At 40.0% G+C, this 27,750-nt stretch overlaps 1 protein-coding gene across 7 annotated transcripts in view; it reads right to left on the bottom strand.

The window, feature by feature from the left end:
• Positions 1-27,750, bottom strand: part of ptprt (protein tyrosine phosphatase receptor type T) — a 415,965-nt gene that overhangs the window by 84,066 nt on the left and 304,149 nt on the right. For 2 of the 7 annotated variants that reach the window (XM_042301053.1, XM_042301087.1), the window contains exons 12-16: positions 25,697-25,970; positions 13,345-13,381; positions 11,492-11,548; positions 7,038-7,173; positions 753-785 (exon numbers count right to left, since the gene is read on the bottom strand). In XM_042301053.1, coding sequence (XP_042156987.1) covers positions 753-785; positions 7,038-7,173; positions 11,492-11,548; positions 13,345-13,381; positions 25,697-25,970 — 537 coding nt within the window. The remainder of the gene's footprint in view (positions 1-752; positions 786-7,037; positions 7,174-11,491; positions 11,549-13,344; positions 13,382-25,696; positions 25,971-27,750) is intronic. The other 5 variants (XM_042301062.1, XM_042301069.1, XM_042301080.1 and 2 more) reach the window with 3 other exon arrangements.

Raw genomic sequence — 27,750 nt, 5'->3', positions numbered from 1 at the left:
GTCATGATTCAATTCATAGCTTTAGATTATAATAGGATAGACTCACTATAACACGCTTCTGGTTGAACCACAAAGACACAGACTCATGCCTATAGGCAGGTGAATAAATATGTGTGTATACGAGAGGCATAGTTTAGAGTAATGAATACAACCCACTCACCAAAAAAGTGCTATTGTGGTAAATACTTAATGAATCCGAATTAGTGCACCACTCCAAATAGGTTGTGACATTATTAGTGAAAATTACTAGTTTGACATAGAAAGTGGAGCAGAGTTAACCCTTCCTCTTGGTGGGTAAGTGCAGGTAAAGAGTAACAACAGTAGCTGCAAGGCCAGTTCATTGTTGCGCCAGGGGGGTTATGCAACGCAAAACAACAAAATATGAATGAAAACCCTTACTGAAAGGTGTACTTATAATGCAAGACATAAAATTCACTATAGATCATTGCAGATAATGTATCTAATATTCAACTGACAATGCATAGGAGGCTAGGTAAAAAATATCAATAATAAGTCAACGAATAAGACTGACATTGAGAGTGGCATTTTGTACAATCACAGTGATGCAGAACAAAAGCTAGAAATCCAAAATGGTGCAATCGACAGTGACGGTCTGAGTATCAAAAAGTAATGGCCTCGTGAATTTTCGTGCATGTGTTGGACATGAATGACGTATCTGATCACAGATGAGTCCCAACAAAAATGGTGAGGCACAATCTCAAGATGCGTAGCTAAAAATAAACATACAATACCCCACACTCAGAGTTCTCCATGTGTGTATCTCTCTAGCGGGCGCAGGCCAAAAGAGGAAGAAGATAAGAGAAGGGTATGAGACTAGTATTAGAAAAAAAGAGTGGACAACAGTGGTGGATTTGATCATGTCAATAACTGGTACAGATGATTTATTAAGACATTTTGTTATACCAACATATAACGTATGTCTAGAGAGGAAGTATAGATATTACACCTAAAGGCTAAATAGTCTATTTCAACTGGAAATGCATGCAGAGGAGTTCAGATGATTAGAATGATTGGGTTGACCCTAAAGCTTTCATTGGGATGAATCAGCTGAATAATGAATATTACACCTAACCTTATATGTTGATACAGTTGAAGTCGGAGGTTTACATACACTTAGGTTGGAGTCATTAAAACTAGTTTTTCAACCACTCCACAAATTTCTTGTTAACAAACTACAGTTTTGGAAAGTTGATTAGGACATCTACTTTGTGAATGACAAGTAATTTTTCCAACAATTATTCACAGACAGATTGTTTCACTAATAATGCACTATATCACAATTCCAGTGGGTCAGAAGTTTACATACACTAAGTTGACTGCGCCTTTAAACAGCTTGGAAAATTCCAGAAAATGATGTCATGGCTTCAGAAGCTTCTGATTGGCTAATTGACATTTCAGTGAAGTTTGTACCTATGGATCTATTTCAAACTCAGTGCCTCTTTGCTTGACATCATGGGAAAATCAAAAGAAATCAGCCAAGATCTCAGAAAAAAAACTGTAGACCTCTACAGGCCTGGTTCACCCATGGGAGCAATTTCCAAACACCTGAAGGTACCATGTTCATCTGTACAAACAATAGTACACAAGTATAAACAGCATGGGACCACGCAGCTGTCATACCGCTCAGGAAGGAGACTTGTTATGTCTCCTAGAGATTAACGTACTTTGGTGCGAAATGTGCAAATCAATCACAGAACAACAGCAAAGGACCTTGTGAAGATGCTGGAAGAAACAGGTACAAAAGTATCTCTATCCACAGTAAAACGAGTCCTATATCGACATAACCTGAAAGGCCGCTCAGCAAGGAGGAAGCCACTACTCCAAAACCGCCATAAAAATGCCAGACTACGGTTTCCCACTACACATGTGGACTAAGATCGTACTTTTTGGAGAAATGTCCTCTGGTCTGATGAAACAAAAATAGAACTGTTTGGTCATAATGACCATCGTTATGCTTGGAAGAAAAACGGGGAGGCTTGCAAGCTGAAGAACACCATCCCAACCGTGAAGCACGGGGGTGGCAGCATCATGTTGTGGGGGTGCTTTGCTGCAGGAGGGACTGGTGCACTTCACAAAATAGGTGGCATCATGAAGTAGGACAATTATGTGGATATATTGAAACAACATCTCAAGACATCAGTCGGGAAGTTAAAGCTTGGTCGCAAATGGGTCTTCCAAATGGACAATGACCCCAAGCATACTTCCAAAGTTGTGGCAAAATGGCTTAAGGACAACAAAGTCAAGGTATTGGAGTGGCCATCACAAAGCCCTGACCTTAATACAATAGAAAATCTGTGGTCAGAACTTAAAAAGCGTGTGCGAGCAAGGAGGCCTACAAACCTGACTCAGTTACACCAGCTCTGTCAGGAGGAATGGGCCAAAATTCACCCAACTTATTTTGGGAAGCTTGTAGAAGGCTACCTGAAACATTTGACCCAAGTTAAACATTTTAAAGGTAATGCTACCAAATACTAATTGAGTGTATGTAAACATCTGACCCTCTGGGAATGTGATGAAAGAAATAAAAGCTGAAATAAATCATTCTCTACTATTATTCTGACATTTTACATTCTTAAAATATAGTGGTGATCCTAACTGACCTAAAACAGGGAATTTTTACGAGGATTAAATGCCAGGAATTGTGAAAAACTGATTTGAAATATATTTTGCTAAGGTGTATGTAAACTTCCGACTTGAACTGTATATGGGTATGTGCATGATAATAAGATGGTTAGAATTTGGCAGGGACTCTTACTGGCCCAGCCATTTGGGATCAGAGGTGGCCACTCACAAATTAGCGGGTGACATAAGCAAACAAATCTTCTAACTACATGCATAATTAACATGGGGGGCTTGGCTTGAAATATTAATTGGTTAAGTTAAATGTCAATTGAAGTGGCTGTACAAATAGTGCTCTCCCTCCACTTCAGCCATCTCAGTCTAAACTGCCAAAGTCAACACTGGTTTCAAGTGGAGGAGAACCAGCTCTTCCACGCGCGCACAAACACACCGACTGGGACAACATGTGCACCTGTCCAAATGGAGAGAAGGATTGGGCCTAGCTGGTGTTGGTCTGGCACTCAACCACTGATTGCACATGAAGGTTGTCTGTGCATATACCATCACAAAACTGCAATGTGTGGATGTATTCTGTGATTTGTTACTACAATAAACCTCTACTTTATAATACATTTAGTCTGATGTTTTTAAAGAAAAAAAAACACATTAAGCCCCAAGAGAAAAATCTTTCAATTTCTACAATACTGTTGAGAAGCTATGTGGAGTAGTTTTGAGCGGTTAGCGAAATTCCAAAGCCACAAATGGTGAACATTCCATTGTCTCTGTCAAGTCCACATCAATAGAAAAAAGGGGTTTACGATGAAATAACATAATATTGAAGTTGTGTGTATTTCTTAGTTTTTATTTGATGACTTTGTTATTTTTCATTCCTTAAAGTCCTCATCTCATCTCTGCTCAGGCAATAGCAGTCAGCCAGCCCATCTTTTGTTATCTGTGTGCGCCCCATACTGTACTGTCTTTAGTCATCCTGTTTAGCTAGCCTGCCTAACTAAGCTGCAGAGCTGTCTGACTAAATAATTTAACTAGTTCTTCAAAGTAGAAAAGGCATACTCCCCTGTAGGTCTAAGCCCTTAGATCGCAATATCTACTAAGCTAACATATGGAATTGTTTTAAGGCAGTCATCAAATGTATAATTTAACCATTGGATTTTGAGGTATAAAAAAAGGGCATTACTACAAATTCATAAATGGCAAAACCAAAAGTATGATAATAAGGAACAAGGTTCTGAGAGACATTTTTTGTAAAATGTAGATCCATGTTTGGTCACTTTTTGCAATTTTTACAGCCTGGTACTGGGTCACTTTCAGATGACTCCACTGAAGCTTGTGTGGTTGTAGAGCAGAACAACCGACATGTTCGTGTTTGTGAGTGATATTGGTGACAGTTTGTAGGTCCAACGGTGCAGTCTGGACAGTTGGTTTTGTGAGAAGACCTCTTTGAAATGAGAATGTCCACGACAGAGTTCAGACAACTACCGTAAAGCTTGTGGATATTGTAGAGTCAAACAACTGACACTGTCGTGTTCGTGAGTGTCTAACCTTTCAATATCAGTGACATACAGTATTATAGTTCATAGCTCATACAGTTCGGGTTGGACAGACAATTGTGACGATTTTCTTGTCCAGATCCTCCGCTTTCACAAGCCCCATGTCAATCAGCTCTAGAGGGGTTTAAATGAAGGGTCTCTGTTCCTCTCTTCATTGTGTTGTGTGCATTCCTCTCCCATACGGTCTGTGTGTATCTAACCTAACATAGCAGGCGTAAAAGTGTATACGTCCAGAGATCTGTATATAATGAGGAGAAGCTGATGTCTCCACTCTAACAAAGGGAGTCGTTATGCTAAAGGCGGGAAGGAAGGCGACAAGCTTAGGGCCAAAATAAGCCAATAGAAAAACATTGGAGTTTTTTTGGACAGATTTTGGCAACAGTGAAACCTCTAGTTTCCCCTATTCATCTTTGTAGGAGCAAGGGGAAAAAGCTGCAATGGAGTATGGTCATTGTAGTTAATTACCACTTTTCTGCACTGAACCACATTAAATATTTGCTTCATGAAAATTAATCTCCCATCATGGAGATGGCCCATCATCCAACATATTTCTTGGCTTGATTTCTCTCGTGAATTATTTGTTTTCTCGCTAGAGAGACAGGGATTTGGGCTCACAAAAAAAACTAAATGGAATTCAAGTAATTGAACCGACATTGGTCAATTAGTTGTTTAATAACCAGGAAAGAAATGTCATGTTAGTTAATCCTCAAGAGTCCATTGACGCACCCGTGTAACATCATACAACAATAATCTGACAGTTTAAGCTCGAGATATAAGAATTTTTGCATGGGCTGTGTCTCAAACCCCCATATCCGCCTATATCTGCCTTCCGCATCTACAGTGGGAGGTGACCGAGCTACAGCGGTGTTTGCCAGACCATGAAACATCCCGAAAATCTGTTTTTTCACAAAAACGTATGTAGTGTCCGAACAACCACTCTATGGAATGACCACTGTATGGAAAGGGGAGACTCTGTTTTGCTCTACGACCTCCAGAAGTGTCAGGGGACTCGTCTGAAGGTAACCCATACAAACGAATGGAAGTATAAAGGTAGTTTTGTGCCAACAAAAATAAGGGGTTAAATATTTGTCCAAAAAAATCATATATATTTCCTTAGCTTTCTTATATCACCTAGATATAGGACAGACACTTCAAAACCTTATTCCTTATGATAGATTTTTTTAATGTCTTTTTTGCCATTTACGAATGTGTTATTCAATGCGTTTCTATGGGATATAGTAGATTAGTCTGATCACAATTTAAATAGACTCCCCCATGACCTTAATAATCCTCTTCTCAGTGCAGGTACAAAATGCTACCGTTTTTGGAACTTTACCATTCATTTAAGGATTTTTATCTTGGACTTGCACATTTGACAGTGCTGTAAGAGCCCTAAAGGTTCAAGCTACCGTGCAGGAAAACAGTCACCATTAAGTCTTTGCCTGTCAATTCATTTTATTCGTATGTTAGTACAAAATGCTCTAAAACACGCAACACCGCTTTGAACGATTAAATGGACAGTGTATACTCGCTTCCAGCATGTTTTCACCACACACAAAAAACATAGTGGCTGAAAGCCATGTAAAACGCTGCAATTGTTAACTATCTATGACGCAAGAATGAAATATAGATGAGCCAGCAAAGCCAGGCATCTTTGGATATTGTAGCCTAAGCACTTCTCCCTCTCCTCGATCTACACTGAGTATACCAAATATTAGGAACACATTCCTAATAGTGAGTTGAAAACTTTCCACAGAGATGCTGGTCCATGTTGACTTCCATGCTTCCCACAGTTGTGTCAAGCTATCATAGTTGGTATACATACTAGTTAACCCATGGCCCCATAACACCCACGGTTTCATCTACATATTGATTTGCGATTCATATATGCCCTGTTTAGGAGGCCATCTTTGTTGTTGACCTATCCACTTATTTCTGCAGAGGTTGTCTGATTTGAAATAATTGTAAAGCCTCATTGCTCATGGGTGCAACTGTATGTTGAGTCTAGGATTTCTTATTGATTTGTGTACGTACAGATTTCTGTGACTTATTCGCCATAGGATTGTATAATAAAACCATGACAACCACAGCAGCTTTTTTTCTGGAATATGTCATTAAGAGGATTTTAAGTTTGAACAACATTGTAACAAGAGAAGGATAACTATATTATGTAAAAACAGTTTACGTAAAACATCTGAGCGTGTTGTAATTGTGCTCCCTCAACTTAATGGTAACACTTTATAACAACTTTCATGAAGAAGCCATTCAAAATGCAATGTTTATAAATTATTAAAGAAATGATCAAATAGTACTTATCAATAGTTTATTTATTTATGAAAGATATTATAAATTGCTGCCCTGTTTATTTCCAAGAATATTTGTGATTGTGACATACAAGTCATTTTGTCTCAGTAGCATAGCCTACTCCTACAATGACAAATGGTTGGTCATGATGTACGGTATTAAGACACTTCAAAGTTGAGGTAACTATGTGTGGAGTGGTAAGGTGAACCATTTTTTTATTATTATTATAAAAATAAAAAATAAACTGTGGGTCCTAGCATAGAAAAATGGCATGGGGATGTGATTAGGGTGATTTAGGAAAACAAGAGACAGGACGGAAACAGAGATGTGATGGAAGTCAGCCAGTGTGCATGTGAACAAGACACAGAAAGCTGTGTATGTCTGTAAAGCCCCCCTAAAAACATACCTCCTTATGAGTTAGTCCTAATGGTATTTTCAGCTCAACTGAGCAGTGATCTAGTAATATTGTGCATGGGACATTTGGGTCACACTATGGTGTTACGACTGTAGTAATATAGTCCGACATATTTACGCTTACACTTGCTGCATCGGGGACACACTACGGGTTTCTCTACTGCTCTTTACCTGCGTTTGAAGGTGAGAACCACTCCCAGTAGAATGATGATGAACATGAGAATACCCGCGATGACACCGGCCATCTTGACGGTGCTGTCCACCTGCTTTTCGGGCTCCACAGCGTCTGAGTCCTGGGTGGACGCGCCTATAAACAGGCACAGACACATCACAGAGAGGAGGAGGGAGTTTACCCTGGAGCAACCATCCTCCACACACACACACACACACACACACACTATCACAAAGTCATGCAAAGAAATGTCAGGATCATTATTAGTGATGAAAGGGAGACATTATTTGAGTGATAAGGTAAAGGTGATTAGATATAGTGTTGTTGTTAAGGGTATTGGCAGACATGTTGGCTATATCCTGCCTGCTAAACTCCAAATGATAACAAGACAAAGTTCAATAAAGATTCAGTAAACTTGTGTAAGGGTGCTTCTCACACAGGACAGATGAATGGTGAAAATCAACATGCAAATAACCGACTGGAAATACACAAGTTAGAGTAAGGTCAGTTTCTCTTGCATCAAAGGACTTGTGATTGAGTTATGTATGAGTTGTTCATTTCAACAGGCTTTGCATCTAACACAGCAGTTGCACCACAATGACACACTGAAGACATGCAGTGCACTAGTGTTGAACAAACATTGATTTAGGAAGGACATGCAGGAAAATGTTAGCATGGGTTGTGACAGAAGTAGCTTGGACATACAGTGAATGTAGAGGGAGAGAATGTATAGGTTGAGTGAGTTAATAGTACTGCTAGCGACTCCAGCGCCTTCCACAGCTTACAAAAGTACAAAAGTACCTTGTCAACTACAACTGAAAATCCTTGCTTTGAACAATACAAAAGACTGTGGGAATTGCACCCTAGTGTTGCTGTCTGTTTGGAAACAGAGTAAAACAACGTGCTGCTTCTATGTTCAACCTCTTATAGATGCTATTTTCACTCGAGGTATTATTTTCAGGAGGTGCATTGAGGTGTTGTAGAAACACATTCATTTATATTTTATTACCAACCAAACACCATCAATTAATGTTTGTAGACCTAATTAGTATATGTAGCTTATTAATCTTGACTATGTTGAAGATCAATACAAGTATGGCTCTTATTGGTGAAGGGTGCTCAGAAAAAAAGCCTTAAATAGAAAATATATATATATTTTTTGAAACATAGCAACAAAGCCATTTACAATTTGATGAATGCAAACTTCCAATGACATAACGAAAAGTGACTGTTTCAAATCCAATGAAAGAACTCTTGCCGGATCTCCTGAGCTATTCCACTGTACTGCAGAACAGCGTTGGATAGATGTACACATGCCAAAATGAATGAGCAAACTTGATAAACAATTAAGGCATGTTCAAACAAACTGGGTGTCTTATTTCTAGCCTCTCTTTTACAAATGCCTTTGTTCAAAATATCCTTTGAACCAACAGATTAAGAATATAACCTTGGCATGTTTTCGACTTCAATTTACTGATCCCTTAACACCATGTTGACACAGTTATCAATTTTATTTTGAATTTAAATTACATAGACCTCACCTAAAAATGTGGAATGGGTAAAATGCCCCATTCAGTTTACTGTATAGAATAAAGACCCTATTTGTGTGTAGCTGTAGAGTTTAGGGAAAGGGGGATACCTAGTCAGTTGTACAACAATACATAAATGTGCCTTCCGTATTTAACCCAACCCAATCGCTATCTACACTGAAGTTCTATTGATACCCATCTTGTCATTTATGGGGATATCTGTCGTTTTAAGGAATGTCGCAAATCTGTGTTCTTAATTCCTGCTTCAACAGTGAAGATAAAAACTTCAAGTGCAGAGTTCCCGCAAGCCTTGAGTCATTTGAGACCTAATCAGAACCCTTGATCCATCATCATAAAAATCATAATCTTCCCCTGATTAAATTCTCACTGTGCTTTCCTGCACACCCACAAACGTGGTTGTTCGCTTAAAAAAAATATGTAAAGCCTTTTACTTTGGGCTGGGGTAAAAGTTAACTATAAAAAAGGAATTATGACTAAAACCCATGATATTAAAACTTAATCTCATTCATATATGGATGGATTGATTCCACAGACTGGGATGAGTGACACTGGTGGCAGCAGTGGGATTTGGCAGGAAACAGCGCTGCATGGGAGCTATTGTCTGGCAGACGGGGCAGCCCTGTGAGATTAGAGCAGCAAAGCTAAGTGTCTCTAATGGGATTACAATCTGAGCACTGCAGCGCTGGGTCAGATGGGCTCAGATTAATGTGATTTATCGGCACTGTAAACAATGTACAATGCTAATGGTACCAAGACTAGGCCTCAGAACAAAATGTCAACACTAATGTTTGTTTAGGTCAGCAGTGCACGCAGTACTTAAAGGCTTTAAAAGACATTATTTGGGTTCTTTTTTTGTTTGGATAAAAAGGAAATACCATACATTTATCTGCGTTATTTACAATATATACCATAACGTATGGTCAATGTTCTATCCTGAACTGAGTGCTTGTCCTCAACAAAGAGAGTGTCACTATTATGAAACAGGCTGCTTTGAACATAAAAAGTTTGGGTGGTCCAGAAACATGACATCTACATCAATCTTTCACTAAGCAAAGCCCATTGGTACAGCGCTATAGACCTGGTCATATAGTGGAAAATAGACCAGATCCTATCATATTGTCGCAAATACTCGAACAACTGTCAGACCAAAATCATACCCAATACACCAAGATCCCCGAGGTTGCTAGGTTTTGTACTGCTAAGGTCACTTCCGTATGATATTTTGGCTCACAAATATCATCCAATAGTAGCTAAAACTCAACATAAAGGGTAATTGTGCTAAAAGGTAAATAGAAAATAAATGCCCTTCAACAATCAATTCAACTGATTCTGTACTATTGCATTACTCATAAAATGGTCTATTCATTTGCCATAATGTCTTTATAGTCATCGTGTTCACCTAACCCTGCTATTCTTCTCCCCAGACACCAGAAAGTGATTTCCAGCAACTGTTTTCCGATTTGAGTCAGGGCCATTGAACGGTTTGTCGCTGCACATCGAGGTAGACGGAAATTCATCAAAGTGTTATAAGGGCAACATTTGCATAAGACAACACCAAAGTCTACCAGGTCGGGCTGTCTACATACACAATATATTGCCAGATTTCCCTCCAAGATCTCCATACACCCAGGCAAAGCTACGATGCTAAGGAAAGCAACACCAAACACAGTGCCACAGAGCAACACAAATATAAAATGGGCACCACCTCTAACTGAGACAACAGCCTTTCCTCTGATTCAAGAGCAAGCGAGCTGTACTCTGTGTTAAGGGTTGGTGTTTTTTTGGGGGGGTGGAGGAGGTATTGTACCTTTTGAAGTGCACACAGCAAGCAACTTATCATAATTGCATGACACTAGCAGCAAACACTCTATATACAATCTGTATGGTAAGTTTGTAAATCTGTATGGTACATCTAAATGGTAATCAACATTCACAGACAGTGTATGGATGAACAAGGTTAGAACTTGATTCCTTGTGGACTATAAGCATAGATGTGTATAACATGGAATGTATGAACATTACAACAGTACATTGATCTCTATCTAGCCAGACAGGAGAGTAGCCACCTCTCTAACTGGTATGACGTTCCATTCAGGGGTTAGTGCGCCAGCAACAGACAGTGAGTGTGGAGCATAGGCAGGGTGCAGGACAGTTGTATGGGGGATGTTTGGGTGAGTAAATGCAGACTCAACTTGGAAAGGAAGGGAGTGGGTTGACATCGTGTGTCTCGTTTTTGTATATTTTGCTCAGAGACATATTACAGCTCATCTTGACTCATCCCTATTGTAAAGCAAGGATTATACTGGCTTGCGTTCTTTGCAGTAATTCAGACCTAAAGAAGTTACATTTGAAGATAAAGTTCTCATTTTGCACTCTGTGGCATAATAACAATAACTTAGTTGACGGTCTTGCTTTGCAGTTAACAATTGTTGAATAGGGCGCGTGGATGATAAACGAGTATCATAATGTTCTTGCCACTTAAGAAGAGACAAATAACAATCAATCATAGAGAGATCATGGTGGATGAAAAAATCTAAATGTTTGTCAGATCTGTGTTTAAGCCACTTTCTACCAAATGTATTGGGATTACAGATGCACATTCAATACAGTTTAAAAAGCTTAAGTCCATGAGCAAAACTACAAGACAACTATCAAACAAATCTCAGGGATTGTCAAAATAGTAACAAACAATGAAAATAATAAGAGGGACGATAACCATACATATTTGGGGCACCAAGGTACAGTAGTCTCAATGGAATCAATGACAGCCAGCTACACTTTTGTGGACCAGACATGCAAACAAATGCATTAAGATGAGGAAAGAGAGAAAATAAAAAAATACAAACAAAGTAATGTATATAAAAGAACAGAAGAAAGAAATCTGGCTATGGAGCAATAATCACCTTCACTGGGGATGACAAGTATGTACGGCGTGGTATTTTGTCCCCTACCTATTACCACTAAGAACAAGGTTTAAAGTTCCCGGTTAGCATGCATGAAAGAAGAAAGAAACAAAGAAAAATTGTCTAAAAAAAAGACGCCTTTCAATTGAACATTAATCACAGTAGTAGGTAAAAATTCAAGTGATATTGCTATAACATTTTGAAGAAAACTATGGGCAGTATGATTATATAGATGGCTGAATATATGAATTTCAACAAGAGTCGGATAGCTTCCATTAACGGAAAATGGAAAAGTAGTAGAAGTGTTCCTAATAGCATCTTCGGATCCATAAATCTATTTCAGAGGAATATTTTCGAGGTTTGATTCTCAGTGCACGTGAATGGGACATTGGAATGAAAGCATTGATATTAACCTTTGATTCTGACTGGAAGAAGAAAAATAAAAGATGGAGTAAAAACTTTATTTTTTTATGTTTGAACTTTGTGGGAGTTTTGATCCAAAATTAGATCTCTAAACTTTTACGATGTCCATATTAGGACAGCTTCAGTCTTAGCAACATTGCCATGGTTTATCAAATAGGAAACTCAAATTCCATGTTAACAATTATGACCCACAAATTTCCATACAGATTCTATACAGTATTTAACTATCAAATACAATCATATTGAAATAATCAAGCTGTGTATTCGTACTAGAAGAGATGAAGGGCCACAAAGTTTAAAGCATGTATTTTCCAAAGCAGACATGCAAGCAGTGTGTCTACAAGTGTAGACTCCAAACACAGTAAAGAGATCAATTCAGAACAGGAGCATGGTGAGAGAAAAGAACAGAAAAAATAGAGCCCACTGATGAGAAATATTTGACTTAGACAAAAAAATAACGTGAAAATCAATAACTACATCAAAAGAATATTGTCTGTGCAAAAATGTATGTACAGTATGTCTAAAAAGATAAACAGCAACTTAAATTAGGGAATGGGAAGAAAAGAAAACAGAATAATGAAAAGGTATTCTCTGTGGGTGAACTGTTTTTTTTTCACCATCAATTACAGTAATGGAGGTTGTCCTTCGATACTACTGATCCTAAATGTGTTCTTTTTATAAAGATGGTTTAGAGAAAATAAACGGAATGGAGAGAAAATGAAAAGCTGCACAGAATCTTGGAGTGTATAGATCGAAAACCATGCAGGTTCAACACTGACAAGAGTTTGGGGCTTATGGTCACTTATACCTTTAAAATAGGGACAGTCTACTTCTATGCAGGTGTAGCGCTCTCAATACATACAAGTAACATTCATTGGGCCCAGTTGACTTGTTAAATATGCATCTCTCTGATTTCATTGCATTTAACAGTTTAACAAAATATGACCCTATGAGTATTTTTTTAAAGGTCCAATGCAGCCATTTTCAGCTCAATATTAAATCATTTCTGGGTAGAAAAATTAAGTACCTCACTGTGATTGTTTTAAATTAAAATGGTCAAAAAGAAACAAAAATAGGTTCTTAGTAAAGAGCAATTTCTCAAGCAAGAATTTTGCTCGGACTGTCTGGGAGTGGTGTGGAAACTGTAACTGGCAGAAAGGTTTGGAACTATCCTTCTTATTGGTCTATAAAACAATTTGCTGCCCGGTGATGTCACCATTCAGACCAAAACTCCATCCCACCACAAGCTGGAATTTCAGGAAGTCTTTTTAAACAGCTCTTACACTAAAAGAGCATTATCATAATTTTCACAGTATTATTCCAACCTCGTGTATAAAACACAATAAATGTTTATTTCTACTGCACTGGGCCTTTAATCCATGAAGTAATGTATTTCCTATGCATGGGACATATTAAAAATGTTCTCATACCTTTAGTAGCCAGTCTCACACAGTTGATTTTGGTTTCCTGAAAAGACAGAGAGAGTTATTCAATTATATTGTCCCAACACAGTGATTTCCATCACTCTCCTCGTGTTCTAGTGTAGGAGTATGCAACCCTGGTCCTGGAGTGCCGCAGGCACTTCCATGTTTTTAATTTAAACGACCTGACCAGTTGTGTTGAATTTAGGCAAATCACTGATCTGATCAATTAGCTCAGTTGGTCAGGTGTGGTGCCTAGTTGGAACAAAATCCTACAGTACCTGCGGCATTCCAGGACGACCCATTCCCATTCTTCTCTTGTGCTATCTTGTTATTTCAATCCCAAATCCACTAGTAGTCCTATGTGGATTTGGGATTGAAATAACAAGACAGCACAAGAGAAGAATGGGAATGGGTTCAGAAATCCAGACATTTCAGTCATAGTACTTCATACACTTCAAAAAACGATTGACCCCAAAAGCAGTGAGGGCATTTGCTCTCCAAATGGCATCTACTAGGTCAGTTGTGGTTCTCAATCTTTTTTGGTTACTGCAGCACTTAAGCACTGACTATGTCAGCCAACCTCAAAACGTACCTCTTGGGTCTTTGCTTGTAGCTGGGTAGTTACCTTGTTGTTTTGTTTCGCTGTTGTTTCCTATTACTTTCCAGTCGTTACCCAGTTATTTAAGAACTGTACTTAAGCAATTATTATGTAACTTACTGGTCACGTCTTTGTAGTTTCACCATAGTTTAAGTGTACCTATGGAGCCTTGACACTATATTCTAAATAATATTTTCCCGTTACCATAACAATTACTATTACTTTCTTAATAGTTTCATCCAGTTGCTTTGTACCTTACTGTTACTTTCTTTAAAACTTTACTTGTATCTAAATCAGACTTAATTTCATGCAACATCTCCCATATAGATGAACACAACCACAAGTAATTAAGCTACAATTTATTGTTAGTGTAGCCGGTCTGGGCCTATGTGTGAATGCGCAGGCTACTGCGCTCTGGGTTAGCTTCTGCATTGTGTTGTGGTGCATGTAGATTGACTGGACACAGGACACACTGCTGCCGGTTCTCTTGCTAGCTAGCTCTGGTCCGCACTATTTCTGGTCCAGGGCGTAGCTAGTAGCTAGCTAGCGCTGGTCCAGGGCTCTGGTCCGAACTAATTAGCTCTGACCCAGGGCGTTCTCTAGAGATAAATCAGATCAAGCCCAAACTGTGCCATGTAGTAGAGACCGTAATCCATTGCTCATACTTGTCCGATCTGTGTGGGCATAGATCTGTATATAATGTCAAGATGCTCATGTCTCCGCCCTAAATATGGGAGTTGTTGTCCCAAAGGCTGGAAGGCAGGCTTAGGTCCAAAATAAAAAAACTTTATTTGTCACATGCGCTAAATACAGCAAGTGTAGACCTTACCGTGAAATGCTTACTTACAAGCCCTTAACCAAAAGTGCAGATCAAGAAGAGTTAAGAAAATATTTACCAAATAAACAAAAGTAAAAAAAAATATAAAAAGTAACACAATAAAATAACAATAATGAGGCTTATGGCTTGGGGGTAGAAGCTGTTTAGGAGCCTTTTGGTCCTAGACTTGGCGCTCCAGTACCGCATGCCGTGCGGTGGCAGAGAAAACAGTCTATGACATTTTTTTGGGCTTTCCTCTGACACCGCCTATTATATAGGTCCCTTATGGCAGGATGCCTGGCCCCAGTGATGCACTGGGCCATACGTACTTCCCACTGTAGTGCCTTACGGTCAGATGCTGAGAAGTTGCCATACCGGGTGGTGATGCAACCCGTCAGGATGCTCTCGATGGTGCTGCTGAATAATCTTTTGAGGATCTGGGGACCCATGCCAAATCTTTTCACGGGGAAGAGGTTGGGGAAGAGGTTGTGTTGTGCCCTCTTCACAACTGTTTTGGTGTGTTTGTACCATGCTAGATAGTTCGTTGGTAATATGGAGCACTCAACCTGCTCCACCTCAGCCCCGTCGATGAGAATGCTTGATCCTCTTTTTCCTGTAGTCCACAATCTTCTCCTTTGTCTTGATCACGTTGAGGGAGAGGTTGTTGTCCTTGCACCACACGTTCAGGTCTCTGATCTTCTCCCTATAGGCTGTCTCATTGTTGATCAGGCCTACCACTGTTGTGTCATCAGCAAACTGAAAATGATGGTGTTGGATTCATGCCTGGTTGTACAGTCATGAGTGAACAGGGAGTACAGGAGGTGACTGAGCACGCACCGTGTTGAGGATCAGCGTGGCAGATGTGTTGTTACCTACCTTTACCACCTGGGGGCAGCCAGTCAGGAAGTCCAGGATCCAGTTGCAGAGGGAGGTGTTTAGTCCCAGGGTCCTTAGCTTAGTGATGAGCTTTGAGGGCACTACGGTGTTGAAAGCTGAGCTGTAGTCAATGAATAGCACTCTCACTTAGGTGTTCTTTTTGTCCAGGTGGGAAAGGGCCGTGTGGAGTGCAATAAAGATGGCATCATCTGTGGATCTGTTGGGGTGGTTTGCAAATTGGAGTGGGTCTAAGGTTCCTGGGATAATGGTGTTGATGTGAGCCATGACCAGCCTTATGAAGCACTTCATGGCTACAGATGTGAGTGCCACGGGTCTGTAGTCATTTAGGCAGGTTACCTTAGTGTTCTTGGACACAGGGACTCTGCTTGAAACATGTTGGTATAACAGACTCCGATAGGGAGAGTTTGAAAATGTCAGTGAAGACACTAGCCAGTTGATTAGCACATGCTCGGGGTACACATCCTGGTAATCCATTTGGCCCTGCGGCATTGTGACCTGTTTAAAGGTCTTATTCACATCGGCTGCGAAGAGCGTGATCACACAGTCGTCCAGAACAGCCGATGCTCTCATGCATGTTTCAGTGTTACTTGCCTCAAAGCGAGCATATTTAGCTGATCTCGTAGACTCGTGTCACTGGGCAGCTTTGAGCTGTGATTCCCATTGTATTTTTTTATTTAACTAGGCAAGTCTGTTAAGAACAAATTCTTATTTACAATGATGGCTTAGGAACAGTGGGTTAACTGCCTTGTTCAGGGGCAGAATGACAGATTTTTAACTTCTCAGCTCGGGGATTTGATCTAGCAACCTTTCGGTTACTGGCCCAACACTCTAACCACTAGGATACCTGCCGCCCCAGAACAGATGTTGAATACAGATACACATACTAAACGTGCAGCTCAATGAAACCTCATTAACAGGTTAATTGCCACATTGGTGGCAACAACCTTTAACTTAAATCCCTGGTATTGGTGGCAACTACCATTAACTACTGTAAATCCCCTAGATTTTGCGACCGAATGATCAGGAGAACGAAATAGAGGTGAATTGGACACATTCGGTAGCTCCACGAGTCCATTTTGCATCCCTTTGATATTTTAAGCAGAAGAAGCCTATCATATTAAGCGAAGTGCCCTTTAATATAGACCTAATTTTTAAAATGTGAATAAAGACTTGCTAAAGTGCCAAAAATTATTTTAGGAAGGTTTTTACCAACTTAACCCCTACATTTCTCCATCATTGTAAAGCCCTAGTTATTTTCTTGCTTTGACAAAGTAATTTCTTAAGATGATTTATTTAATGTGATTAGTGATTCATTACGTCTGTCCCTCATTTTAAGGTCAACCCTGTTACATGTACTGAACTCTCACCTTTAATATGGTGATTTGTTTTTCAGAAGAAACAATTAACATAATCGTCAAATCAGTGTTAAAGCAGGTGACCTGTTTCTGCTCTCTTTGGTCATTTTCTTGTGTTTTGTGGTGGAAAATTGAGCGAGTCGAATATAACATGTCAACTCTATTATCCATAGATAGGCTAGAAATATTGAATTTAAAAAATGTTGTTAAGCTTACATTCAATTGCCTCTCCCCATTGCACACAACAAGCTTCCATCCCTCTGTCACAAGGAGATTTATGGTTGATTTAAGATGAAAGCCTCAACCCTGTTAATCTAATGGAACTTTATTGCCATTTATTATAGTCTTTTATTTTTAACCCCTTGAGATGGGAAAATGTTGAACATGTGCTCTTTATGACAGAATGTTCAAATAAGTGAAATTATTATGTTATAAGTTACACTACCCAAAATGTACTGCACTATATCTGTGAGCTGTTGGCTATAACGCATGTGCCAAGAATAGACACATTTTCACACATTTTCTATTTAACGCAACAGTTTTTGTGACAAAACTATCGGTACGTCATCACACATCTCATTTTTATCCATAACAAGTCCGTTTGGTGGAACATTTTTAAAGTTATCTTTATGCAGATGTTTTCATATTGGCATGGAAATCTGGCGCCAATTGGATGGAAACCTAGCTAGTGAAAGATGTCTTGTAAAAGTGTAATAATGACATTTTTTCTTTGACAGCCCTTTATGAGTGCCCCTTTAACGTGTCTCTTTCTTGAGATAAAAGCATCTGCTTAGGTCCGAAAAGATCCACACTCCACACAAAAGCACAGGCATATACATTGAGTGTAGAAAACATTAACAGGTTGCTATAAATCACATTAAACCGTTATATAAGAGATTCTCCTAAATTTGAATTGTCCAGTCATTTATACACTGGGTGTACGAAACATTAAGGACACCTGCTCTTTTTATGACCAGGTAAATCCAGGTGAAAGCTATGATCCCTTATTGATGCCACTTGTTCAATTCACTTCAATCAGTGTAGATGAATGGGAGGAGACAGGTTAAAAAATGATTTTTAAGCCTTGAGACAATTTAGACATGGATTGTATATGTGTGCCATTCAGAGGGGGAATGAGCAAGACAAAATATTTAAGTGCCTTTAAACGGGGTATGGTAGTAGGTGACAGGCGCACCAGTTTGTGTCAAAAACTGCAATGGTGCTGGGTTTTTCACGCTCAACAATTTCCCATGTGTATCAAGAATGGTCAACCACCCAAAGGACATCCAGCCATCTTGACACAACTGTGGGGAGCATTGGAGTCAACATCCCTGTGGAATGCTTTCAACACCTTGTAGAGTCCATGCCCCGACGAACTGAGGCTGTTCTGTGGGCAAAGGGGGGAAGGGGTTCTTAACATTTTGTACACTCAGTGATACCATAACCCAGACACTGAACTTTGGGGGAGAATTGAACTTTGGGAGGAATTGCTTATGCCTATCCACCGCAATGCCATTTCACTTCTGATAGTCACATCAATTCAGCATCAGGGCACACTCAGCAGCCCTATGATTCCTGTATTTTTCTCTTTCCTTCCTCTTTCCCTTCGTCTCGGTTTCTCCTTCCTCCCCCTCTATCGCTCTCATCTCTCACTGGTGTGTAAACCTCCCACAGTCTGCCTTCACAAACCCAGCCTTGCGTGGAGCCCAGGGGAGAACAACCCATCGCCTGCCCCTTCGGCCTCAAATCATCCATCCACAGGCCCCCCACCCTATTCCAGCTCTGTGCACGCGCACACATGCACCCTCTTTATCTTAATCAGACACCCAGTGTGTGTATCCCCAAACTGGGCCAGGTCTGGAGCCTGTGGGCACAGGGGTGGAATTGAAACCCCACCTCAGCATCAAGCCAGCTTATAAAAGAAAGGTGAGAAAGATAGAGAGGGGAGGAAGGGGGGAGAGCAGTGGCCAAGAGCTGATAGAAAAACCTGGAAAATAGGGGGAAATAATAGTGGCGCTTGCCTATATCATTGAGATATTCTTGTTCCATTTCTATGACACAGAGAGAGAGAGGACATTTGGAATAATCTAAGATTTTAGATTCTAAAAGCAACTCTTAGATGATCCTGATATGGCCTGTGTAAGAATCCCTCAGAGATTAACTTCTTATAGGGCAACTCCAACACTTTAACAATTAGGTTGTTACTATGAAGTATTTAGTGATGCCCTACATTGTTTTAGTGCAATTCTATGATTTCATGTCTATTGACTGTTTAGAATGGGCAAAACCAGAGTAGGATCCCCGAGATGACAAATAAAATAAATGATGGACAGTCATTTTCAGCTGTCGATACAACCCATCTGTAGTTTTCTGATCATATTGGAACTCCTTGCTACTGTATATGTTGCTCTGGTTGTCTTGGTGTAATAACATCTGTAAATATTTTAAATAGGCACTCAAAAACCTATAGAATGATATTTATAGTCAGCTTACTCCAATATTTTTCTGTTGTTCAAGGATCAAACACCCATGATTCCATTCGGCAAAACCACCATCACCAACGAAGTTGCAGCTCCCTTGGCCTTTCCAAATAGCCTACATTTTCAAAGTGAAGAAACATCTTACTTTTATTCGTTCCAATAGGCCTACAGTGTTGTTGGGTCGTTGCCTTCGACAGGTGCAAAGGCTGTATTTGGCTTTTAATGTTAAAACCACTTAATTTCAGATGCAGCAGGGTAAGCTACTTGGCTATCTAGCATTGTTAATGTTAGAATCAAAGACACAGTCTTCAAGTCATGAGAGACAGGATTCCATAGTGATTTGCCTGTACATTTCATAATAAATGTGGTTCAGGCCTACATGTTATGTGGATGGTTGCTTAGGGATAGCCCCCTTTTTGTCAAATTACGCCTAAAATAACATACTAAATATAACTGCCTGTTGCTCAGGCCCTGAAGCAAGGGTATGCATATTCTTGGTACCATTTGAAAGGAAACGCTTTGAATTTTGTGGAAATGTGAATTGAATGTAGGAGAATAAAACACAATAGATCTGGTAGAAGAAAATACACAAAAAAACGTTTTTTTTTCTACCACCATCTTTGAAATGCAAGAAAAAGGTTCCAGTTCTAGCCATCACTCTGGTTTTAATTCCAATGGTGTCCACAAGACGGCAGCAGTGTATGTGCAACGTTTCAGATGGATAACTTGAAGTATGAGCAAACTACATGACATTTAGTGTGAAGTCACCCAGGTACATTTGGCAAATCGTGAAGGAGACAGTTGCATTCATATTACATTTTTTTTGCAAGAATATCGTCAAATCTGTATACTTGAACTTTGATTGAACTTTTCCATTATTAGTAGCCATATCATAAGTTAAACATTTGCAAAACAACCAGTTTTCATAACTTCATAACTCTGAATATTCATATAATTTTTGTCCAAAAGGAAAAGGCACACAGGTTTCTGTATACTCCCATAAAGCCCAGCTCATTGGCTATCTAGCTAGCTTTGATTGACACCGATTGGTGCTTATTTGACAAAGATACAGTAGATCAAATGAAGACCGGCCGCGTCATCAAATTTGGTGTCCTATAGGATATACCACACCCCTAATGATCTAGTGATGTCTGGTTACGTTCTAGGATCTCTGAGGAATACATACGAATGTGATGAAACATTTGAAACTATGTTTAGGGTTAGATTTTCACAGATTCCTTTATTTGCAAATTGAACAAGTGATAATACAAAATCAATTGTGCATGCTATATGGACCTTTTTAGGATTTTAAAAAGGATTTTATCTAACAAAACGACAATTCATGTTATCTCTGGGACCCTTTGGATGATAAATCAGAGCAAGATTTCAGAATGTAAGTACACATTTCACCTTCAGAGGTGAATTTATCAAACCTATCGATGTGAAAAAGTGTTTTGTTGTAAGCTCTCCTCCAACACTAGCATGGCATGTTCTCGCAGTAATAGCTACTGTAAATTGGACAGTGCAGTTATATTAACAAGAATGTAAGCTTTCAGCTGATGTGACACTAAAATGTACCAACATTTGTTGTTTCTCTAAAATCTGCATTCGTGACACAAGGAGCTGCATGATTTACAACGGTCCCATTGACGGAATGCCGATCCTTAAGACAGTCGCTAAGCTTAAACTTGGCTGTTATTGTTGCAAACATTATTATTATTTTTACGGCTGTAGCAGTCGGGCTAGCTAGCTAGCATGGTAGCTAACCAACAGATACTGTAACTTATGTCTAGCATTCATTAGCATCTAAATTTGAATTATTTTTGTGAAATGCATTTGATTGGTGACAATGCCATTAACATATATACAGCATGATATTGATGCAAGCATTATAATATGATTACAATCGTAATGTAAAATGCACTCATAACTTATGACAAGCTTCATCTGGGCTTGCTAGCCAGCTAAGAGAACTGCAGACTGGGCGGTGCATTGCATCCTGGGAGGTGAAATGCACCCTGGGAACTGTAGTATACTGTCAACGAGGGTCATGCAGATGCTTCAAAAATGACAAAATGACTAAGTGTAGTATGACTAAAATATCTTACAGTAGTGCATATTTAACAGAGAGACGGAGCACCCTTTTCTCAATTTAATGTTACTCTCCATATAACTCTACATTAATTGTGATATCAACTTGCTGTGTTTATTCCCTCTACTTTACAGTGGCTGATAAGTTATCATAAACGTTTTTATGAACCACCTCCCTTGAGTGTTAGTTGGCTGAGGAACACAATAACAGAAGCTTGAGCAATCAAAAAAAAGTGTCACCAATGTCACCTGAGTTCTAGGGCATTCTTGATAAGCATGCCCTCCATTTCAAAGCACCTGGCCAACCATCGAAAAAATGTTATGAAAGCCAGAGGAGAATTCCCCATTCACCATCGCTAACCTGTTTGACAAAACTTCTTATGCATGGCCTAGACCTGAAAGGAGGCAGCCATATGCAAAAGCTTTTTCACTGGGATGTTAATTAGCAAGCCACAACAGTATGAAGCAGTAATGTTAATAAAGTAGCGTTAATTTATAGTCTTATCCTGGAACGTTTTTTACAGGCGGTTGTTTAAATGCTGCTTGGCTGAGTTGCAGATGCAGGTCTCTAGTTGGAAGACATCTTGTGGCTAAGAGCGCTAGCCTGAGCTGAATACCAAGTCCCTGTGGTGCAGCTGGTTGAACCGCTGTAGGAGACACAGACATCCACGCTGTCCTAGAGAGCTCACATCACCAGTCTGTCTAAACATGTCCTAATTTAGCCTTTCCAGGAACTAAAGGTAAAAATTTGCAGTGAAGCTACATTTTGTATACTGATTGATGTATTGAAATTACTTGATATTTACACCTTGTCCCTGAACGACTGAACAAAAACAAGAGACAGAATAAAATAAAATAAATAAGTTGACTAGCGACAACAATTGGAACCTAAAAGATACCCACCATGAGCACCCACTAAATTTGCCCAAAAGGCAAACAAAAGAAAAACCCACACCGAATTTAATGACAGGAAACAAACCAAAATGGTGACACAAAACAAAATCTGATACAGGATAGTTTGTCTAAAAATCTAAATAGGAAGCACGAGCTAAAAGGTGTTAACCCTCTACATCTATCAAGACACTGGAGCACTGACCCAGCCACTCTTAAATAGCACCTGGACCAGCAAAGGTGAAACATCTTCCCACTAACGAGATGGTAACCAGCACAGGTGACTAACGAGGTGACACCCATCAGTGTGCCGTATGTGCTAACGAGCTATACGTGTTAAGTCCAACCTCAAAACACACATGGAAAAAACAAAACTTGTAATAGGAGAGAGGCATTGTGCTGTGAGATGTTGCTTTATCTGGGGGGGGTTTTCAAACCAGGCTTGCTGTTAACTGTACCTCAGCATTTTCAAAGCCAACACTTCTAGATGTTGGGCAAAAGCACAAAAAATGTTTTCATTTGCTCCCTGGTGGTTGGTACCACAGGAAATGCAATAGGTGTGTTGTCTCCTAGTTGTCAAGCCTCAACATCACATTCTGGGGGGAAAGAACTGCCAAAAATATGACCAGTCAGTCAATATGGCCGCCCTCCTCGCCACTGCTGTGTAGGGCATCAAATCAAATGTTATTTGTCACATTCAACAACCGGCTTAGACAAACAGTGAAACGCTTACTTCTGGGTCCTTTTCCAACAATGCAGAGTTAAAGTCTGGTCACTGCGGCTGGTCTCAAGGAAGGAGCCTGGGGGAGGAGGGTTGTTTCGAGTGCAATTGGCAGTGCCAGGAGAGATGGAGCCTGCAGTTGGCACCAGCATGGGCTGAGGTATCAGCTGGCAGCTCGTCTGTACTGGGGGACAGAGCGTCCCTCTACCCATCTCTCTCTCTCTCTTCCACTGTCTCTCCCACTACGTTTCTCACTCTCTCCCTCTTTCCCTGTCCAGACTTAGACTCTCCTCCCTAAGGCAATGCCATTTTTGTTGGGGAGCTTGGGTGGCATCACATAGCTTTGGAAAAGCCCGCTCTGGCTCATTTGATGTGTACTCTTTCTAATTGGCACAATGGAAGGATGAAAGAATGGCATCTACAGGATGCCACCCATGAAAGAAGACTTGATGAGCAAACTAGGGGCTGCCATCATGCACAACTCAATCTCATTGGTATTCCAAGCTGTAGTAGAGGGTAAGGGAAAATGCACAGTACTGTCAGTATGTACATTACGCAGTCTCTTAAAAGATGGAGAGTATAAGTGAGCAACAGTAATCAACATGTTTACACTGAGCATCTACATTTGTAACACTGGCTAAATGGAAAAAAAAACTTAAATGAAATAATGATGGGCTGCCGTACCTTGAAGCCACAGAGTGACAGTTAAGCTTGATGTAAAGCTAAAAAAAATCTGTTCTCTAACCTGAATTTAATGGGGCAAAGTATAATGGAAAATAGTCACATACTCGTCCCTCTAGAGGTTTCGACAGAGTAACAAATTACTGAACAAGAGAGGTGGAATAAATGCCTTATCTTTGATGGCAGGTCTAAACTACCAAGCGAAATCCATATTTTATGCATTACTTTTTATTTATTTATCTGGGTCATGGTCTAATGTTGTTTTGAGTGTTTTCTCACTGAGTCTGAAACTCAGATTGAATTGACTGATATCCAATCAAATCATGAAGCCGATGTGACCAACGCTCAGGCAAGCTAAACTGCATTCTGGGAAAACTTGAGCATTGGGAAGGTGCTGCTTGTAACGCCAGCTGATGCCCCCTGCCAAACAAAGTCGCAGAGGTGGAAAATGATTTAACAGTCCTCTGGTCTTAACCTATTTTGAAATCCATTTTATAGTCAAATTTTGTTTTTCGATTAAAAAGAGCTGGAGAGCTATACATATTTGCATGCTGTCTACGAAGAAGAACAGTCAGGATTTTGACATACCTTTAGCCATTTTATTGTACATTCACTAGACTGACAGGTATGTATTATGTTAGGTCTGTTCTAGACACAGGAGCCTGCTGTGGGGAGGACGGCTCGTAATAATGGACGGAAAGGAGCAAATGGAATGGCTTCACCCACCTGGAAACCATGTGTTTGATGTATTTGTTGCCATTTCACTTATTCTGCTCCAGTCAATAGAACGAGCCCATACTCCCCAATTAAGGTGCAACAAACCTCAAGTGGTACTAGATCATATACTGAGTGTACAAAACATTATGAACACATGCTCTTTCCATGACATAGACTGACCAGGTGACAGCTATGATCCCTTATTGATGTCACTTATGTTTTCTTCAGGCAGATTTGAGAATATTCACATGAAAATCTGTCGCCAATTGGATGGAAACCGAGTTAGTGAAAGACGTTTGAGTGTAATAATGAACATTATTCTTTGTCAGCCCCTTTATGAGTGCACTTTAAGTGCCATTGAACGGGGTATGGTAGTAGGTGTCAAGAACTGCACCACTGCTGGGTTTTTCATGCTCAACAGTTTCCTGTGTGCATCAAGAATGGTCCACCACCCCAAGGACATGCAGCCATCTTGGCACAACTGTGGGAAGCATTGGAGTCAACATGGGCCAACATCCCTGTGGAACGCTTTCGACACCTTGTAGAGTCCATGCCCCAACGAATTGAGGCTGTTCTGAGGGCAACTCAATATTAGGTACATTCAGTGTATATCATCTTAGTTGTATTTAAAAACAGAACTAGAGCGTGCATGCACCCCGTAGTAAATTACACCTTTAAAAGACTGAAATTGATATGATTCAAGATAGCATGAAAAAATGTGGTCTTTCAAGATTCAGCACTGCACACAAAAGGTGAGTAATACTAAAAGGTTGAACATCTGTATTAGGGGTGTCACAATACCATTATCACAATACTACAATACTAAATTTGTCATGGTAAAAAGAAAATCACGATGCACACTAAACTCTTTGTCGTATAAAAACCTGCTTTATGTCAAATATGGTGTGTTATAAATGGGAAAAGGACCCCAAATGACAAGGCTCGTTTTCCTCAAGAAATTAAGCCGTTTAATGTTTTATTTGCTTGTCATGATACTTCTGAGTATCATGATTATAGTATTGTGACAACCCTAATCTGCATTTAGACATCATACAACAGTGAGGGACATTGAACAGTGATGGACCTTGAAAAGATTGTATGACTACTCACCCCATTGGCTTTGCTCAGGGCTTGGAAGTAAATGCTGTAGCTTTTGGCTGGAGAGAGAGGGGGGTTCCAGTAGCCATTGTAGGTCTTGTTGTCACCTACACTGAAAGGCTGCACCACAGTCAGGTATGTAGGGGGGAGCTCCGCTGCAAAGTAGTGGGGCAAATCCAAGATGGAGGCATTCTTGAAGCTGACCGGGACGGAGAAGCACTCCAGCACGTCGGCCGCCCGCCGCACCTTCTGCTTGCGTTCCTCTTTCACAACCAGCTGATAGACACTGGGGAGAGAGCAGAGGGCAAAGGTGCTCATCAGAGGGCTCACCAGGGGCTCTATTTATCAAGCGTCTTACATTTAATAAGGAACCACCTAATGTGTGACTATAGCCATACTGTTGTATACACAGTATGGGTTTGTAGTTTGTGTCAGGTCAGGTCAGTTCAAAGCTTCATACAAAGTATTTCTGAGCAGAGGCAGGAGTGTTACTGCTGCTCTGTCTTAACCAGCCAATGAACAATTCATACCACTCCAAATTGACCACATTACCATTTTCCAGCAATAGTTTTGCTTTATGAATAGTACGGTAATATCTCCAGCGTGAACTACATCACCTACTGAAGTAGCAAACATTTTAAAAAAGACATCATCATTTAAAAAAAAGACTCCGCGGAAAACTATGTACTATTTTAATTTAGAACAGAAACAAAAATATAAACTCTGACTTGTCCAGGGGGAGCGCAACCATTGGGCAGTCATTTCTGTGAGGGGCCAGTAGATAGAAATCTACCCTAATTGGCCAGTGGGAGCGGTCTTCAGACTGGCCTTTTTGAAAGGCCCTGTCAATTTTATTTTTAATTATACCTTTATTGAACCAGGTAGGCAAGTTGAGAACATGTTCTGATTTACAACTGCCTGGCCTGGCCAAGATAAAGCAAAGCAGTGCGACACAAACAACAGAGTTACACATGGGATAAACAAATGTACAGTCAATAACACAATAAAAAAATCTATATACTGTGTGTGCAAATGAAGGTATGACAATTAATTGGCCAAAGTGGTGAAATAATTACAACTTAGCAATTAAACACTGGAGTGATAGATGTGCAGAAGATGAATGTGCAAGTAGAGATACTGGGGTGCAAAGGAGCAAAAAAATAAATAACAATATGGGGATGAGATAGTTGGGTGGGCTATTTACAGATGGGCTGTGTACAGGTGCAATGACCTGCTCTGACAGCTGATGCTTAAAGTTAGTGCGGGAGATATAAGACTACAGCTTCCGTGATTTTTGCAATTTGTTCTAGTCATTGGCAGTAGAGAACTGGAAGGAAAGGCGGCCAAAGGAGGGTTTGGCTTGGGGATGACCAGTGAAATATTCAGTTGCAGCCGGAAGTTTACATACATACCTCACAATTCCTGACATTCAATCCTAGTAAAACTCCGTCTTAGGTCAGTGAGGATCACCACTTTATTTTATGAACGTGAAATGTCAGAATAATAGTAGAGAGAATGATTTATTTCAGCTTTTATTTCTTTCATCACATTCCCAGTGGGTCAAAAGATTACATACACTCAATTAGTAGTTGGTAGCATTGCCTTTAAATTGTTTAACTTGGGTCAAACATTTCAGGTAGCCTTCCACAAGCTTCCCAGAATAAGATGTGTGAACGTTGGCCCATTCCTCCTGACAAAGCTGGTGTAACTAGGTCAGGTTTGCTGGCCTCCTTGCTCGCACATGCTTTTTCAGTTCTGCCCACAAAATCTCTATAGGATTGAGGTCAGGGCTTTGTGATGGCCACTCCAATACCTTGACTTTGTTGTCCTTCACAATTTTGCCACAACTTTGGAAGTATGCATCCGGTCATTGTCTATTTGGAAGACCCATTTGCGACCAAGCTTTAACTTCCTGATGTTGTTTCAATATATCCATATACTTTTCCTCCATCATGATGCGATCTATTTTGTGAAGTGCACCAGTCCCTCCTGCAGCAAAGCACCCCCACAACATGATGCTGCCACCCCCGTGCTTCACGGATGGGATGGTGTTCTTCAGCTTGCAA

Source organism: Oncorhynchus tshawytscha, linkage group LG02 (genome assembly GCF_018296145.1).
Source record: "Oncorhynchus tshawytscha isolate Ot180627B linkage group LG02, Otsh_v2.0, whole genome shotgun sequence".
NCBI lineage: Eukaryota > Metazoa > Chordata > Actinopteri > Salmoniformes > Salmonidae > Oncorhynchus > Oncorhynchus tshawytscha.
Note: the sequence above shows the minus strand (reverse complement) of the source record. Positions and strands in the feature narration are given on the sequence as shown.